The 14,257-nt window shown below is 38.2% G+C and overlaps 2 protein-coding genes across 7 annotated transcripts in view; one reads left to right on the forward strand and one right to left on the reverse strand.

The window, feature by feature from the left end:
* Positions 1-2,556, reverse strand: part of LOC139150624 (U3 small nucleolar RNA-associated protein 25 homolog) — a 31,566-nt gene extending 29,010 nt beyond the window's left edge. The window contains 4 exon segments of the mRNA XM_070723061.1: positions 220-543; positions 1,366-1,459; positions 1,587-1,638; positions 2,404-2,556. Coding sequence (XP_070579162.1) covers positions 220-543; positions 1,366-1,459; positions 1,587-1,638; positions 2,404-2,522 — 589 coding nt within the window. The 5' untranslated portion in view covers positions 2,523-2,556.
* A 274-nt stretch (positions 2,557-2,830) lies between these two features.
* LOC139149684 (RNA-binding protein lark-like) lies at positions 2,831-14,257 on the forward strand. Of its 6 annotated transcripts, none has more exons than XR_011556130.1 (9): positions 2,831-3,123; positions 5,766-5,890; positions 6,407-6,490; positions 6,885-6,997; positions 7,296-7,556; positions 7,693-7,758; positions 9,444-9,501; positions 9,936-10,043; positions 12,013-14,257. XR_011556130.1 is itself a non-coding variant. In XM_070721549.1 (8 exons), the coding sequence occupies exons 2-8, from the start codon at positions 5,771-5,773 to the stop codon at positions 12,046-12,048; spliced, it is 738 nt and encodes a 245-aa protein (XP_070577650.1). In that variant the 5' UTR covers positions 2,831-3,123; positions 5,766-5,770; the 3' UTR covers positions 12,049-14,257. The 6 variants fall into 6 exon arrangements, 4 of the variants coding, with proteins under 4 accessions (XP_070577650.1, XP_070577651.1, XP_070577653.1 ...); XR_011556131.1 differs by having other exon boundaries at positions 7,302-7,556; XM_070721549.1 differs by lacking the exon at positions 9,936-10,043.

Consider the following 14,257-nt stretch of genomic DNA (forward strand, 5'->3'; position numbering starts at 1 on the left):
GTGAATGATTCCATAAAACGTTTAATACTACAAGAAAAACATGGCTGATCTTCCAAGTACATGTATATTTAAAATCTGTTTCCACGACAAATACCAAAAAAATCCTCCCATCACTGTTGTGTGACCAAAATAAATGTCTGCCGTTTAGTACAGTGGTTGACCAATGAAAGGGACTCAAACTGAATTGCTTGCCAAGACTGATCCTGGTATCCCGCTTACCAAATTTGTCTTCAGTACTCTTCTCAACATCGACATGCTCCTCAGATACAGTATCCTCTTGTACATCTTCTTCACCCTGCTCTGAATCTACATCATCTTCATCAGGTACATCATCATCGTCTGCGTCATCGTCCTCATCTTCTTCCTCTGAAACATTGCTTGTGTTTCCTTTGTCATCACTATTTCCATCTGTGAAACTTTCTCCTTTCTTCCTCTCTCCAGAAGGTTCACTCATTCCCTCTTCAATCTCTTCATTCTCAATCTCCTCCTCCTCCTCCTCCTCCTCATCGTCGTCATCTTCATCATCAACACTATCTTCTTCATCTGACAAAACATTGAAATACTGAACTGATGATTTTCTCATCACATCAGTTTGCGGCACGGTCTTATACATACACTTGTTTCTCAAAATAAACCAATAAATTAATTATCAAAAACTAACTGTCATAGGCTAGTGAGAATTATTATTATTATTATTATTAAAAATTCTTGAAAAACGCACTACACATACGTCACAGTGCGCTGTACAGAACACACAAAAGAATAAGCGATTTTACAAAATACAAGTGTCAGGGAGTCCTGCGGTGAAGAAAATGTACCGCAAAGCATAAACAAATCACTGATAATACAGATTAAAAAGATAGGTTTTCAAACCGCGTTTAAAAGACTCAACATTTCTTGCAGTACGAATCTCTACAGGCAACATATTCCATAACGATGGCGCACACACTGAAAAGGCTCTCTGGCCGTATGCTTTACTGAATTTTCCGCGAGGTGGAATCAGACGCAACTTGTCTGCAGAACGGAGATCTCTGGAAGGAACATATTGCTCTATCAGCTCTGTCAAATACACAGGTGCAAAGCCTCTGATCAATTTAAAAGTAATTAACATAATCTTGAACTTAATACGTGCTTCAACAGGCAACCAATGTAAATCAACTAGTGAGAAAGTGCTACAAACAGCAAATTGACAAAAATTAACGAAAGGGAAATATTCATACTGGGTGGAAAACCAATACATACTTAGGAAAGAGGTTTGAAACACTTATTTCACAACATATTTGTCTGTAAAGTTTCTAGTATAAATCATATATACACAAAATGAAAAAGTTACAAAGGCAATATGGTACAGTGAAAGCTCCAAACCTGATCCTATTGGTTTTTCTTGTTTGCATTGCTCCAAAGTTGATATCAGCTGCTGATACGAAGAAATGTCTTCCTCACTCTCTGAACTTGAACTCTGCATGAAAAGGTGAAAGAACAGCTTTTAGCGAAAAAGTGATGAATGACGAATGTTGTGAAAGGATGATGCAAGTAAATGTCCATGAAAATATAAACCTGTAGGATGATAAAAGCCCCAGCTTTACCTCTTCATTTGCGACTTCATCTTCATACCTGGTTTTCTTTGTGGGTGGTTCCCTGTTGAAAGCAAAATACAATGTTATATTGCGAGAAATGCTCTGAATTAGGGCGACATCAAAGTTCAATGTGGGATAAAAAACTTAATCCTTTTAGTTTTTTGGGAGGGGGTGGGGGGGATGGGTGGGAGTGGGTTGACCCAAAAAAGTTTCCATCCGACAAATTACAGCAGAAATGTGCACTCTCATGTAGAAGCAAGAATGTTTTTTTTTAACTCGTGCACGACTGCCCATGCCCTGGTTAGCGTAATAATGCAGGCTGTTGGTCTCTGTTGCACTCAGAATTTATAATTATATTTTGCTACATTGATATTTGATATTATACACGTTGGTGTGACCAGTTTCGGCAATAAGTTATGTCAATTAAGATATATATATATATATATATATATATATATATATATATATATATATATATATATATATATATATATATATATATATATATATATATATATATATATATATATATATATATATATATATATATATATATCTTAATTGACATAACTTATTGCCGAAACTGTATATATATATATATATATATATATATATATATATATATATATATATATATATATACAGAGAACTAAATCTCTGTATCTTCTTGATCCCAATAAACAATCACATAAATATTGTTCCCAGCATGCAAACTTCCCGGCATGCAAATGGCACTTGGATTCCATGGCCAACACGCTGGCTGTCCGCGCCGCGACATCCGAGCGTTGAATCTACTCGAAATATGAAGTGAATGATATCTACATACTCGATCTGTCTTTTAGCATCGATTGAGTCCTGAGATTTCGCGTTCGATTTCTTTGACTTCTTTCGTTTCTGTTTCGTGTGCCCTTTTCGGCCGCGGAAGTGCCTTCCTCTCCTGGCCATGCTGTTCACTATCCCAGTATATTCAACATATTAGCAAATTTCATTGGCTACCACTCAATACGTTAGCCAATCACATAAAGTTTTGTATAGGTTGTTTCGTTCCCAAATTTGAAGTATTTTTTACTTTGTAGTATACATATTCGTTAATTTCAATTTAGTAGTGTCGACATGTTGCGTGATTTTTCGCTAAAAACATAATGACAAGGTATAAAAAATATATATTATAGAATACATACATAACCGTTAAGCGATAAATGTACTTAAATAAACACAACATATCTACAATATTTACGAAGTTTGTGTTGCATTTGCAAAACTCACATCTGTGTTGTGACAGCGTTCTTTCTGCAGGGAAGTGAGCGTGCTAGCTGGGGGCACGTCGTCAAATGGTAAAGTCTCTCGCAAAGAGTCATAACTCGGGTTATCCTTCAGTCAAGTTTGTCTTCAGTTAAGCAAGAGTTAATTTCCAACGTTCTGCATATCGTGCTGTCAACCGTGATTCCGACATTGGCCGTTTTAATTTGACATACACCGCCGCCATTGTGCGCTCACGTGGTACATAGCTTGGGTCTCTCATACCACGCTGGGACATTTTGACTCGGTAAGCTAAAACAACTTACTATTTCTTGTTTTCATCATTGTCAGATTTAAATAAAAAAAAATTCAAACTTTTGTATTAAGAGTACATTCTTTTCATCAGAAATAATGTTTCATATCCAAAACGAACCCGTTCGCCAGTCAATCGCGATGTGGGATTTGTAAAATTATAATAATGTTCATGTATTCTTTTGTTGTGCATGAAGAACAAAATGAAAGGCTGAAACACGACATTCAGCGTCATTTTGTCTTAATACATCGTGTATCAGTCAAATGTATTACTCTTGGGTTAATAATGTCTTCAATCATGATGTAAGCAGTGCAGTTACTATTTACTACTACACTGATAGATTCCTCTCCAGTACCTGGGCTTGACAGGCAAGTCGTTAGAGCGGAAATAAACTGAGAAGTCGCTGAACTCTGTTGCTCGAAATATAAATGAATGGTAGCGAATTGGTGAGACACAACAAATGGTTTCAAATTAGTACAGATTTTCTCACCTACATAGCATAATGTGCATACGTTATGTCTTCTCAATTGAGCAAAATCGGCCAGGGTGTGCCCATTTTGAATGCTAGATAATTGTTCATGTTAGAATTACATTTTAATCCTGTCAATGTATCATATTTTGTTGGATGCCATTACCAGAGTATATAGCTCGACTTTGCAGAAAAACAAAATGTTGCCAGCTAGTTAATTGATAATCCATCATCTTATCTGCATAGAAAATTGGCTGTGTTCAAAGGTCACAGTTCTGGCATTGAATTTACTGTTTGTGGGGGCCAGATTATGCCAAGGACACAAGACTTGGCCTGTTTCACTACAAAGAGCTATGGTTAGTTAGTGATGTTTGTGGTGTAATTATGTTTTCCGTGCAAAAATGTCTACAATAGAGAAAATAATGTGATGTTTTCTACCTCTGGTATCCCCAGTATACCTTGACCTTATGCCCAAACAGAAATTTTAATGTCATCGCATACACAAGAGATGCTCATAATGTACTTGGACTTTCTGTCAAAGAGTGAATTATCAAGATGGAATACACCTTAGGTGGAAAAATACACTGCGGTAGTTTACACAACCGTTAAAACAGAACCAAACCCTCCAGTCATGTTAGGGTTAATGACGACAATTCATTTACTATCAACACCCTCTTTGATATGATGCTGATTGATGCAAATGAAATCAGCCTTGATGACGACTCTCACCCACACCCTCTGCCTAGGGTGAGACATGGTGAGGAGTCATATGAAACTGTATAAGGTGCATCGAATTGGGGCAAAGACCTATTAGTAGATGGTCTTGGTTACACGTACAGTTGAAAAAGTAATAGGCATGGAGGAAGTGGGAACACTACTTCGCAATTTATTGTTAGAGGAAAACGACTCAACTGTGCAGGCACAGTATTGCAGAATGGTGGAAATTTCTTGCGCAGTCAACATGACCATAATCACCAGGCCAAGCCATAACGAAAGTTAAGGCGACGGTTATGGTTAAAGACATTGCTTAAAGAAACCTATTCCACTCTGCATCTGATATTGTTGAGAAAATAATGGTTCAAAATGATTTGCTCAATGAACCTTAAAGTGGCCAAGTAGTACCACCTAACCTTATCCATGCAGCAAATAGGCTATGACAAAGTATGCATCTGGACAACCTGCATGATCTAGATTTTGAGGTGGTGGCAGACTTTCTGAAAAAGATATCATTTTTCAATGCCGTCCACAATCTTCCATTCCACACATTGGAACAGTTGCGTATTCTCTGCAAAGCCAAAACTTGGTACATGGATTCCACATTTAAGATCGTGCGAGGTCCATTCGGTCAATTCTTTTCAATGCACTTGTTTGTGAAGAGCAACACTAAGTGAAACAGATCCCCTTGGCATTTTGCCTTATGTCCAAGAGGGAAAAAAGAAACTACAAAAAAGTGCTCTAAAGTATTGACAGGTTTGCACCATCCGTTAGTGTAAAGAAAGTTTATTATGGACTTAGACACAGCAGCTTGGAGGGCAGTGAAGAGTGTTTTCCCCCTGGGAAACATTTGAGGTTGCTGTTTCCATTGGACGCAAGTGGTATGGCACAAAGTCCAGTTCCTTGGGCCTCCATGTAGCGTAAAGGAAAAATGACAATGTTCACAAATACATTTGTCAGTTGTTGGTATTACCATTCTTGCCACATCAACACATAGTTGCAACATTTGAAATGCTTGTGATCAACATGGATTACTATCACGATGTGGCCTTCTTCGACATGGAGCGGTTACTTGCAAAGTATTTGCACCTATAGTGATGTCAAGGGCTGGCATCGTATTAGTGGCAAAGCTGGTTGCAGCCAACTACAACTATACATGCTGATTCCTCTGCTTCACCATGGAGCATGTTCAACAAGTGTACAAGTTAAACTTGTAAAGGGAGGAAAATCGAAAAGATACTGCCACGACCTTTAACAGAGTCTGCAATCAAGGTGGTAACCCTTAGGTGGTAGCGAAAATACACTGTACAGAACCAAACCGTCTGGCATAATGGTCTCAAATTTTCAAGACGGTACACAGTTCTTAAAGAGTAAATGCCATGTGAAACCGAAACAAGGAATTAGATCCTAGGTATTATTTAAATTTAAGAAATTTTTTCCAATATATTTTCAGGAAACATGACAAAACTATTCATCGGTAACCTGTCGAAGAGTGTGCAGAGCAGGGATTTGAGGGAGCTCTTTGAAAAGTATGGCAAAGTGTCAGAATGTGATGTCATCAAGAACTACGGCTTTGTGGTAAGTGCACTAAATGTTCCAATTCTGTAGCTTTAAAATCCATCGTGTTATTTCCAGGCTCTGTAAGCCCAAGCCTTGTCCCTGATATTGCAACATGCGTTCTACATTTCTAAATGACATTGGGTCTATGCCACTTTTGATACTGACATATTTGATTGTATGGATCAGTGTCTATACGCTTCTGGAAGTTTTGAAAAGTGCTTGAATTTTAAAGCCTCCTTGAAAGTCTGTGAAAATGAAATTGAGTCCTGAAATGTTCTGGAAAATCTACCCGTGACATTTCAAAAATGTTGAAATAATCAGTCATATTGCAAATAATGATATGTGTAAAATGATACATCGTAAAATGCTACCTGGCAAATGGTATATTGGACCTCGTAAAGTCCTTGAAAATTTGTGAAAAAGTGCTTCAAGTCTTTGAATTTGAAATGACTTTGAGTGTAAATAAAAAAAATGTTTATAGTGTGTTGTCAACCAAGACCAATATTTAATGTACTTTGTGTTGTTTTGTCACAGCATATGATTAAAGAAAATGAAGCTAAAGAGGCCATGGATGCCCTCAATTCAAAGGAGTTCATGGGAACAAACATAAAAGTACAGGTAAGGCACACCGGTATACCAACAGATATTAAACCAATACCATGATTAATGTTTCAAATAAAATTACCTCACATGGGGTACAGACAACTGTTAGCTGTCTTATGTAGCTGCAGTCAGTAGTACATGACAGTGTTTTCTTTGCAGCGTTTGACTTCAAATTGTAAAGAAACCTCAAATTTGCATAGCTCTGTTTAGGAAATGAGTGTTCATATGTAGTTTCTGTACACATTGTATATGGACAGACTAATAACCATGCTCAAAACTGTTATGCTTCACATTGTTTGCTATTATAATAGTTAAGAACACACAGTGCAGTGCCATCGGATGATAAGCCTCAATCTTTCATGACAGCTTTTTCTGTTGCCAACTCTCTTTATTCTCTATCCTCGTCAAGATGTCTACAAGTCGAGTACACAAGACACCAGGAATGGGCAGCAAGGGAGAGTGTTTCAAGTGTGGCAGGCAAGGCCATTGGTCCCGTGATTGTCCAAGGGGAGGGGGAGACAGGTGAGCTTTGTTGGAATTTCTCTCCTATTGCAATCCTCTTCTCTTGTTATCACTGGCATTTTTTGTTCAGCAATTTTCTGTGAAGAACAAAGCACTGACACAGAAAGAAGAGAAACCATGTAGGATATATGGAGTACATATATCTTTTCTTCCTGTTTGTGTACTTCATTGTCAAAATATAGCAAAATCATTCTCAGACTTGAAATCTGTGCCAAACTGCAGTAACTTAAGCGTCATCTAGATTAAGAAGCACAGCTCATGGTTGCAAAGTTGTTAATGATAAATGTGTTTTTTCAAGGGGCAGAGACAGGGGCCGAGACAGAGACAGAGATCGGGAACGAGATCGTTACGGACCACCACTACGTGACAGGTACTGGGATTATCCTCCCCCACCAAGGCGTGAATTGCCACCACCAGACTATGACAGAGATCGCATGTATGACCCTTACAGAAGACCCCCAGACTACCCAGATCCATACTACAGGAGTCGCAGCAGAAGCCCCATTGGCAGACGTTACCCGTCTCCACCTCCTTACTCAAGAAGACCGATGGAACCAGGGTAAAGTTGCCTCTGTGTTGATAATTATGGCGATTTCATTTCTTTCATTCTGAAGAATAGTATGATTGTAAATATAAAAAAATTAAGTGTGTATAGTTTGTAAGACTGACGTGCAATGTTTAAATATTTGTTTCAGATTCTATGAAAGGCCACCAGTACCGCCTCGACCAAGGGATCCATACCTCGACTTTCCACCAAGGAGGTAAGAATTGGGTTTGTATGGAAAATTGCTGAATAGAAAAGGAGATAAAAAAACTGACATGTTGCAAACCAGATGTTAAAAGTACCTTTTTCGTTTCAGTGTTGAGTGAAAGTGATTACAGAAAAGTGTCTGTAAAGATTGCCAGACTTAGTTCTCTGAGTTCTCCGTGAAATTCTGCGTGTGAATACAATAATGTTTTAAAGATTTTTCTACTGCCCATCCCTTCCAGCTATCCGAGCCGTATGAGTCCCCCACCTCGCAGTCTCCGCGGACCACCACCACCGTTACCGCCGCGTAACCACGTGTATTGAGCAGCTACATTGGGATTGACTCGTCAGAGGCGTGAGAATATCGGCTCAGAAGATTTATCTACTCTAAAGAACTTTGTTCATTTATCATTCGTAATCCATTTTTTGTTTATACTAACATGATGTCGTAGAAATTTATGCAAGAAACTAAACGATTCCACGAAAAGTTGATTCACATTCTCAGATGGTTGTATCAGCATGATGCTATGAAGTACGTTTGATCAGTTCTCCATATCGGGTTTATACAACAGTTCCTAGAATTTAGACATTTTATGAAGAAATTAGCAGTTTAGCAAACCGTGTGTTTTTTCAATTGATATTTTTAACTTCTTATTTGGACAGTATCGTTGTCACGTGTCGATTGTTTGTTACAAATCGGTGATGTTACCATGCGTGTTGATATTTAAATAAAGGCTGGAAATGCAATTGCGAAAAAATAAATTGGGCTTCTGTGTATCGGTCAAGATTACGTAAGAAACGATTGGACGAATGTGTGCTATTACATGGCATTTCAACTCCTCTTAGCAACTCGGAGTTTGCCACAAGTGACTAGTAATTGAAGATTGCGTGGATCAATTCTTCCGTCTTCTCCAGCTGATGATGTCGACGATGAAAACCATGTTTATCGGTAAACATGATCGTTTATCGGAAAAGGATGAGTATGTCGTCTGTATTATGCAATACCTTGCTTGTGATCAGGATGTGACAATGCGAGAGGTCATAATGAAGATTAATAAGTTCAGTGTAACATTCCGGCTGATCCTGTTTGCAATGTTACCGGTAAGTTCCGCAAGGCGGTGTTGTGAGAAAAACTGTACATGACTGTTGTACAGAGCTATCCGGGCCGCAGACGTGGTAATTATGTAGGTCAGTTTTGAGCTTGTACATCGTCGTAAAGCGCAAGCATTATTCCTGTGAACACCGGCTAATTAAAGCTTTCGAAACCCCATTCGCAAAGCCAGCATAAAGTCATTTAGAAGCCCACTGAATCGTGTATGTGATCATGCTTGAACGTTGAGGTGGCTGACCTTCACCGCTGAATGTTTGCAGAAATCTTGCGGTGAGCCAGCAGGCTGTCGCGAAAATGGAATATTACGCTTATGCGAGTTGTTGCTTCTGCAGTTAAGTCAGTCACTTGATGCACTCAAGTCGCTTGATGCAATCAATTCCTGTGAATTTTCAGATTTATTTTGCTTGACAAGCAAGCCTGTCAGAATCTGACGTCCTGCACTCTTAAAGAAACAACAGGAAGATCAAAAAAGAGGTTAAAATTTTTATAGATTTACATGTGTAAATGAAATAAAATCAATGGAGTTCTACTTGCATTTGAAATCATTACTTGCGTAGGATACTAGCATGTTTTAATTTCATACACAGGGGTCCAGTCACACCAGAAGAGAGGTGGCAGATGTCTTCAGCAGTGCTCAATGCACCGGTGAGTTGAAAAAAATGGGCAGTACCATCGATGTGTTAAGCCCGCTCTGCTTTCACAAACTTTTGGATGTTTTTCAATTCTAGTCTCCAAGTTGTCCATATCTCTAATTTGTTTGACACCAGCCATCAGGGCCAGTCTCTCGTACTCACAGTGTGGCCGCATTGACACATCAAAGAATTGTCAACATGTGAAACTAATCCTTATGAAATCAAACAAACAAGCATCAAATCACCCTTTGTACAGTCATCTTGGGATTTTTCACATCAAATGCGTAATACAAACATATGTTTTGACAACCTCAGAATTCTTGTCCTGTTACCCTCTCAGTAGACAGTCACTTCTGCTGCCAGTTTTAATTCAGAACCACTATTTGACATGTAAACCATGTCACTAAAGGGTTTCTCATGATTTCTGCATTGTTGCTATCTTGATAGACACTCATCACTGTTACAAGTTGAAAGGCAGAAGCAAGTTCTGTCTGATGCAACCTGCAATTTGTCTCCAGAAAAAAAGGAAAAACGCAAGTGGATACAAACGTTATGGTTAGAAAACATGATTGTATTTTGCTTCGTGCATGGCTCACTTTTGAAAACGCTATGACCAGCCTCTGAAAGGTCATGCTACAACTTCACAAAAGCTATGCGTAAATGCAACATAAAAGTGCAAAACCATACAGGGGAAGCTTGGCAAGTTTGACTTTGTCTAAGTGCCTCCTTTAGCAAAAGCACCATTGGCTTTGAACATTTTTTTGTTATAAATCATTTTAGTACAGGTAAAGAAGTATTGACACTCACTGTTCAATAGTTGATGTCATATAGCTTTCTTCTGAGAATCTTATCAATTGTACTTGTCTTCGATTATATGAATCATAAAACCCATGGCTGTCATTCACATGTGCTATCAAGCAATCAGATTGGTGAGTTGTTTCTGCAGAGAGTGCTATCAAGCAATCTGATTGGTGGGTTGTTTCTTTAGAGAGTGCTATCAAGCAATCTGATTGGTGGGTTGTTTCTTTAGAGAGTGCTATCAAGCAATCAGATTGGTGAGTTGTTTCTGCAGAGAGTGCTATCAAGCAATCTGATTGGTGGGTTGTTTCTTTAGAGAGTGCTATCAAGCAATCTGATTGGTGGGTTGTTTCTTTAGAGAGTGCTATCAAGCAATCTGATTGGTAGGTAGTTTCTTGAGGGTGTGTCCACTGATGATGTCAACTTCGTTCTCCATTCAAAGCATGCTGTAGCCTGTATAAACCGTCAATGGCACAGACTCTCTCCAGCAATGGGGCAGGGAACCAGACTAAGGATGTGCTATGCCTGTCTCATAAAGGGGCTTCCCAACGCGTGTGCAATATATTATTGTGTGATTCAGTTGACAGTGTGATGTCAAGTAACTTGACAAAATAGCTGTGGCATAGTAACCTGGCTGACAGCTGAAATTTGACAGGGAACCAGACCAGTCCGTGTGATTTCCAAACTGTGGTGTAAATTGGCAGTCACAGAGCTTAGATACATGATGGAGTCTTTCAATCTGAGCGTGGGCATAAAACTTGTGACTGCCAATCTATAGTTTTCACATGAGCTAATAGGGTGTCTGACCAGTTGATGAGCTTGTTGTTTGTAGTTAGATTTAACAATAGTTATGTTTCTGATATTTAGATTGGTGTAAATAAAAACACTCCAACTCTATTGTTCATGGTTTCATTTGATATATTATGAGCTGTTCAACATTAGATGCTGAAAATTTATCTGTGTTTGGAGATTTCAGCATACTGTGATTTTGTAGAAATACCATGGGTGTCAGAAATGTGGAACCAATACAATAGATTAGCAAGCGGCACAATGATTCAATATTTGTCAATCATATAGCTGCTCATTGAAATTCATAATGTTATCATATGTAACTGCCCAAAGTGTGTGGCCAACTCAATCTCTGTGAAGAGCGCCCTCTTGTTTTAGAAAGAGAAAGGATATGGTCTGCACATGCTCTATAATTGTCAAGACATCTTGGTCATTGACCTAGAAGACCTTTTACAATCGACAACCGTGAAATTTATGATAGTGAGCCCCAGACTGGAGTAGCTGTACTTTTTAAAGACTGCTGACCTCCTATTGTGTATCCTACCTTACATAATTAGAACATGTAAAGTTGCACGTCTACACAGAAGTGTTTTATAATTACACTGGCAGAAAAAACTTTGCATTTTCAGTAATAAATTCTCATATTGATTTTCAGTAAATTTACAATCAAAAGGGTACCTCAAATTTGGCACATCGACAAAATTTTTTCGATTTGGAATTCTTGTTAGCATAGTCTAGTAACCATAGAAAGATCAGTGTTGAAGTGCGGCACCAGTTTAGGTTATCTGGAGTGATTTTGAGTTGGTTTAACTGCCAGCCTCCCAGCCCACGGATGAAAGGACTGTCTAGGTATTCAGATAAGATCATCAATGATTCAGATAAGATCGGCAATGATTTGAGAGTTGACAAACTTAATTTTGTGTCTCTCTCTCTTCAGGAGATGCCAAGATTTGCAAATTTGGGAAGTATGTGAACGAAGACTCGAGCAGGACAGCGGTAACTGGCAAGACACTGGGTCAAGTCAAGAAATCAGAATAAATTTTACTGATACTGCTGTGATTCAAGAGAGGATAGACTATTCTAATGATTTTGAATGTGCACAGACTTGCAGTGACAAGCAATGAAGAGTAGATCTGGCGTCCGTCAAATCATGCCACTTTTTGCTGGTGTAAAGAAAGAGTTGGCTAAATCTGCTCATAAAAGCTTTTCATTATTTGCTGTCTGTGCTATTCCAGACAACAATATTGAACAATTCTGAGAACTTTCTACATGCCAAAGTATATTGAGGGATCCAAGTTACCACAGACTTTAATTACGTGCATGAATTCCTCTGTGTACCTGTCTAGACACTGCAGTCAGGATGGTGTTTAACATCTCTTGCTGTAAATGAGTATTCCAGTAGTAGAAGCTTTGAAGAACATCTAGATAATTGCTGTCATTGCAAAATTATTGACAAGTTTTAGCTGTTGTCACCAAGTTGAGGAGGCGGAGATTTTTACACCGGCACTTCAAGAGTAAACTGACAGTTTAAAATGAAAGCCTGATGATTAAACCATTGCTATCAGAGTGCTCTGTGCAATTATTGGAAGTGTACAGGTATCTGAGTCACTGTTGTGTTCAACTTAGAGATTCTTCAAACTTTTCTCATTTCTTTGAAGCTTGCAATATCAGTAAGTTTAATGTTTATCAGGACATTCTTTGTAGCTGCTGTGACAGTTGAAAGATGTCCACTCTGTCATGTGAAGAAAAAAAAATAGTCTTGAGAATCCTGTAGTATATTTTCTCAGGTTTCACTCAGGTCATTGCATGACATTCAACAAGAATCGTCCACTGAGAGATTTTATTTTCATCACAGTCCCTCCACTTCGTGTATTCACACATATCTGTCAAGCTCAACACCTTGAGAAAATGAATCCCTGGTAATACCAGTATTTTTCAACCTCAATGGCATTTTCCTCGTAGCTTTCCCCATACTACTATGACCTAGCCCTTTGACTACCATTTACTGGTGTTATCTTACATACAATACGTAAAGTGACCTTGTATAAGATCTGGCGTATATGTTTTCTGTAACTCAAAGTATATAGTTGTACATTGTTCTGTAGGAAATTTTCAGCATCCAGTGTTGCCAAGAGATTAAGTAGGAGACAATATAGTTTTAACTCAGTATAGTGGAGATAATGCACTGCCATAGATAATTGTTTGTTACCCATGTATTTTTTAGCAATACGCACGTAGTATTGAATTATCAGTCAATGAGATTTAAAATATTGGCTTTTCATAATGCACAGTCCCCCCTCCCCCAATCCTCCGAGTGATCTCATAGTGAGTTCCAATAGAGCAAGACAATTGTATCCAAGTAAGGAATGCCAGCCATCAATGTGTGTCTGATTTCCTGAAAGTTACCTCACCTGATATCTGTATTTTAATATATTTATATTTTTATACTGTTTCATTTTCAACATTTTTGACAGTTGCAATCTTGTATGGAATTTTCATCCATAAGTGATCCAGCAAATACATTTACAATGTTTTAATGTTCTCTTTAAGTTCCATTGCCTTTTTGTTTGACTTTGTAAACTGTGACTAGCTTTGCACCCATTAAGCAAAAAAATTGGTGGTTTCAGGGTGTGACTGTCAGAATCTGACCATTTCCAATTTTGAGTTGATGCGGTGTGAAGTTTTTCACAAAGTAACATGGCATATTTCATCATTTACGGTATCATGCCCCACTACACTCCATAGACCCCACGATTTACAATGCGCCCGTACTCTACAGTTCACGAACTAAATTGCCAGTAATGAATGTCTATCTTCAAAAATCAGTGGGCCATCTAAATGCAAAATTCTTTGCAAAAAAAAAATGAGATCACTTTCACAAGATCGGTGCAAAAGCTGCAAGGTCAAATAATTGACCAGTGGTGGTTAGAATAACCTGTGTACAATATGTCACAAAAGGACTGTGCCACTTCAAAGAGAAATTGGTTCTGATCAAAACGATTGTGCCAGCCAGCTCATCATGCCACATTTTTTGTCATCACCAGATGATATGGTATAAAACTATTGAAAACATACCAGCTTTGGTTAACGTTCTTTACATAAAATGTATTTTTGTATCATATATAGTTGTTTTTATGAAACTTGAATACTATTCAAATTTGAATTAAAAGTATTTGTGTATA

Source organism: Ptychodera flava, chromosome 14 (assembly GCF_041260155.1).
Source record: "Ptychodera flava strain L36383 chromosome 14, AS_Pfla_20210202, whole genome shotgun sequence".
NCBI classification, from domain to species: Eukaryota; Metazoa; Hemichordata; class Enteropneusta; family Ptychoderidae; genus Ptychodera; species Ptychodera flava.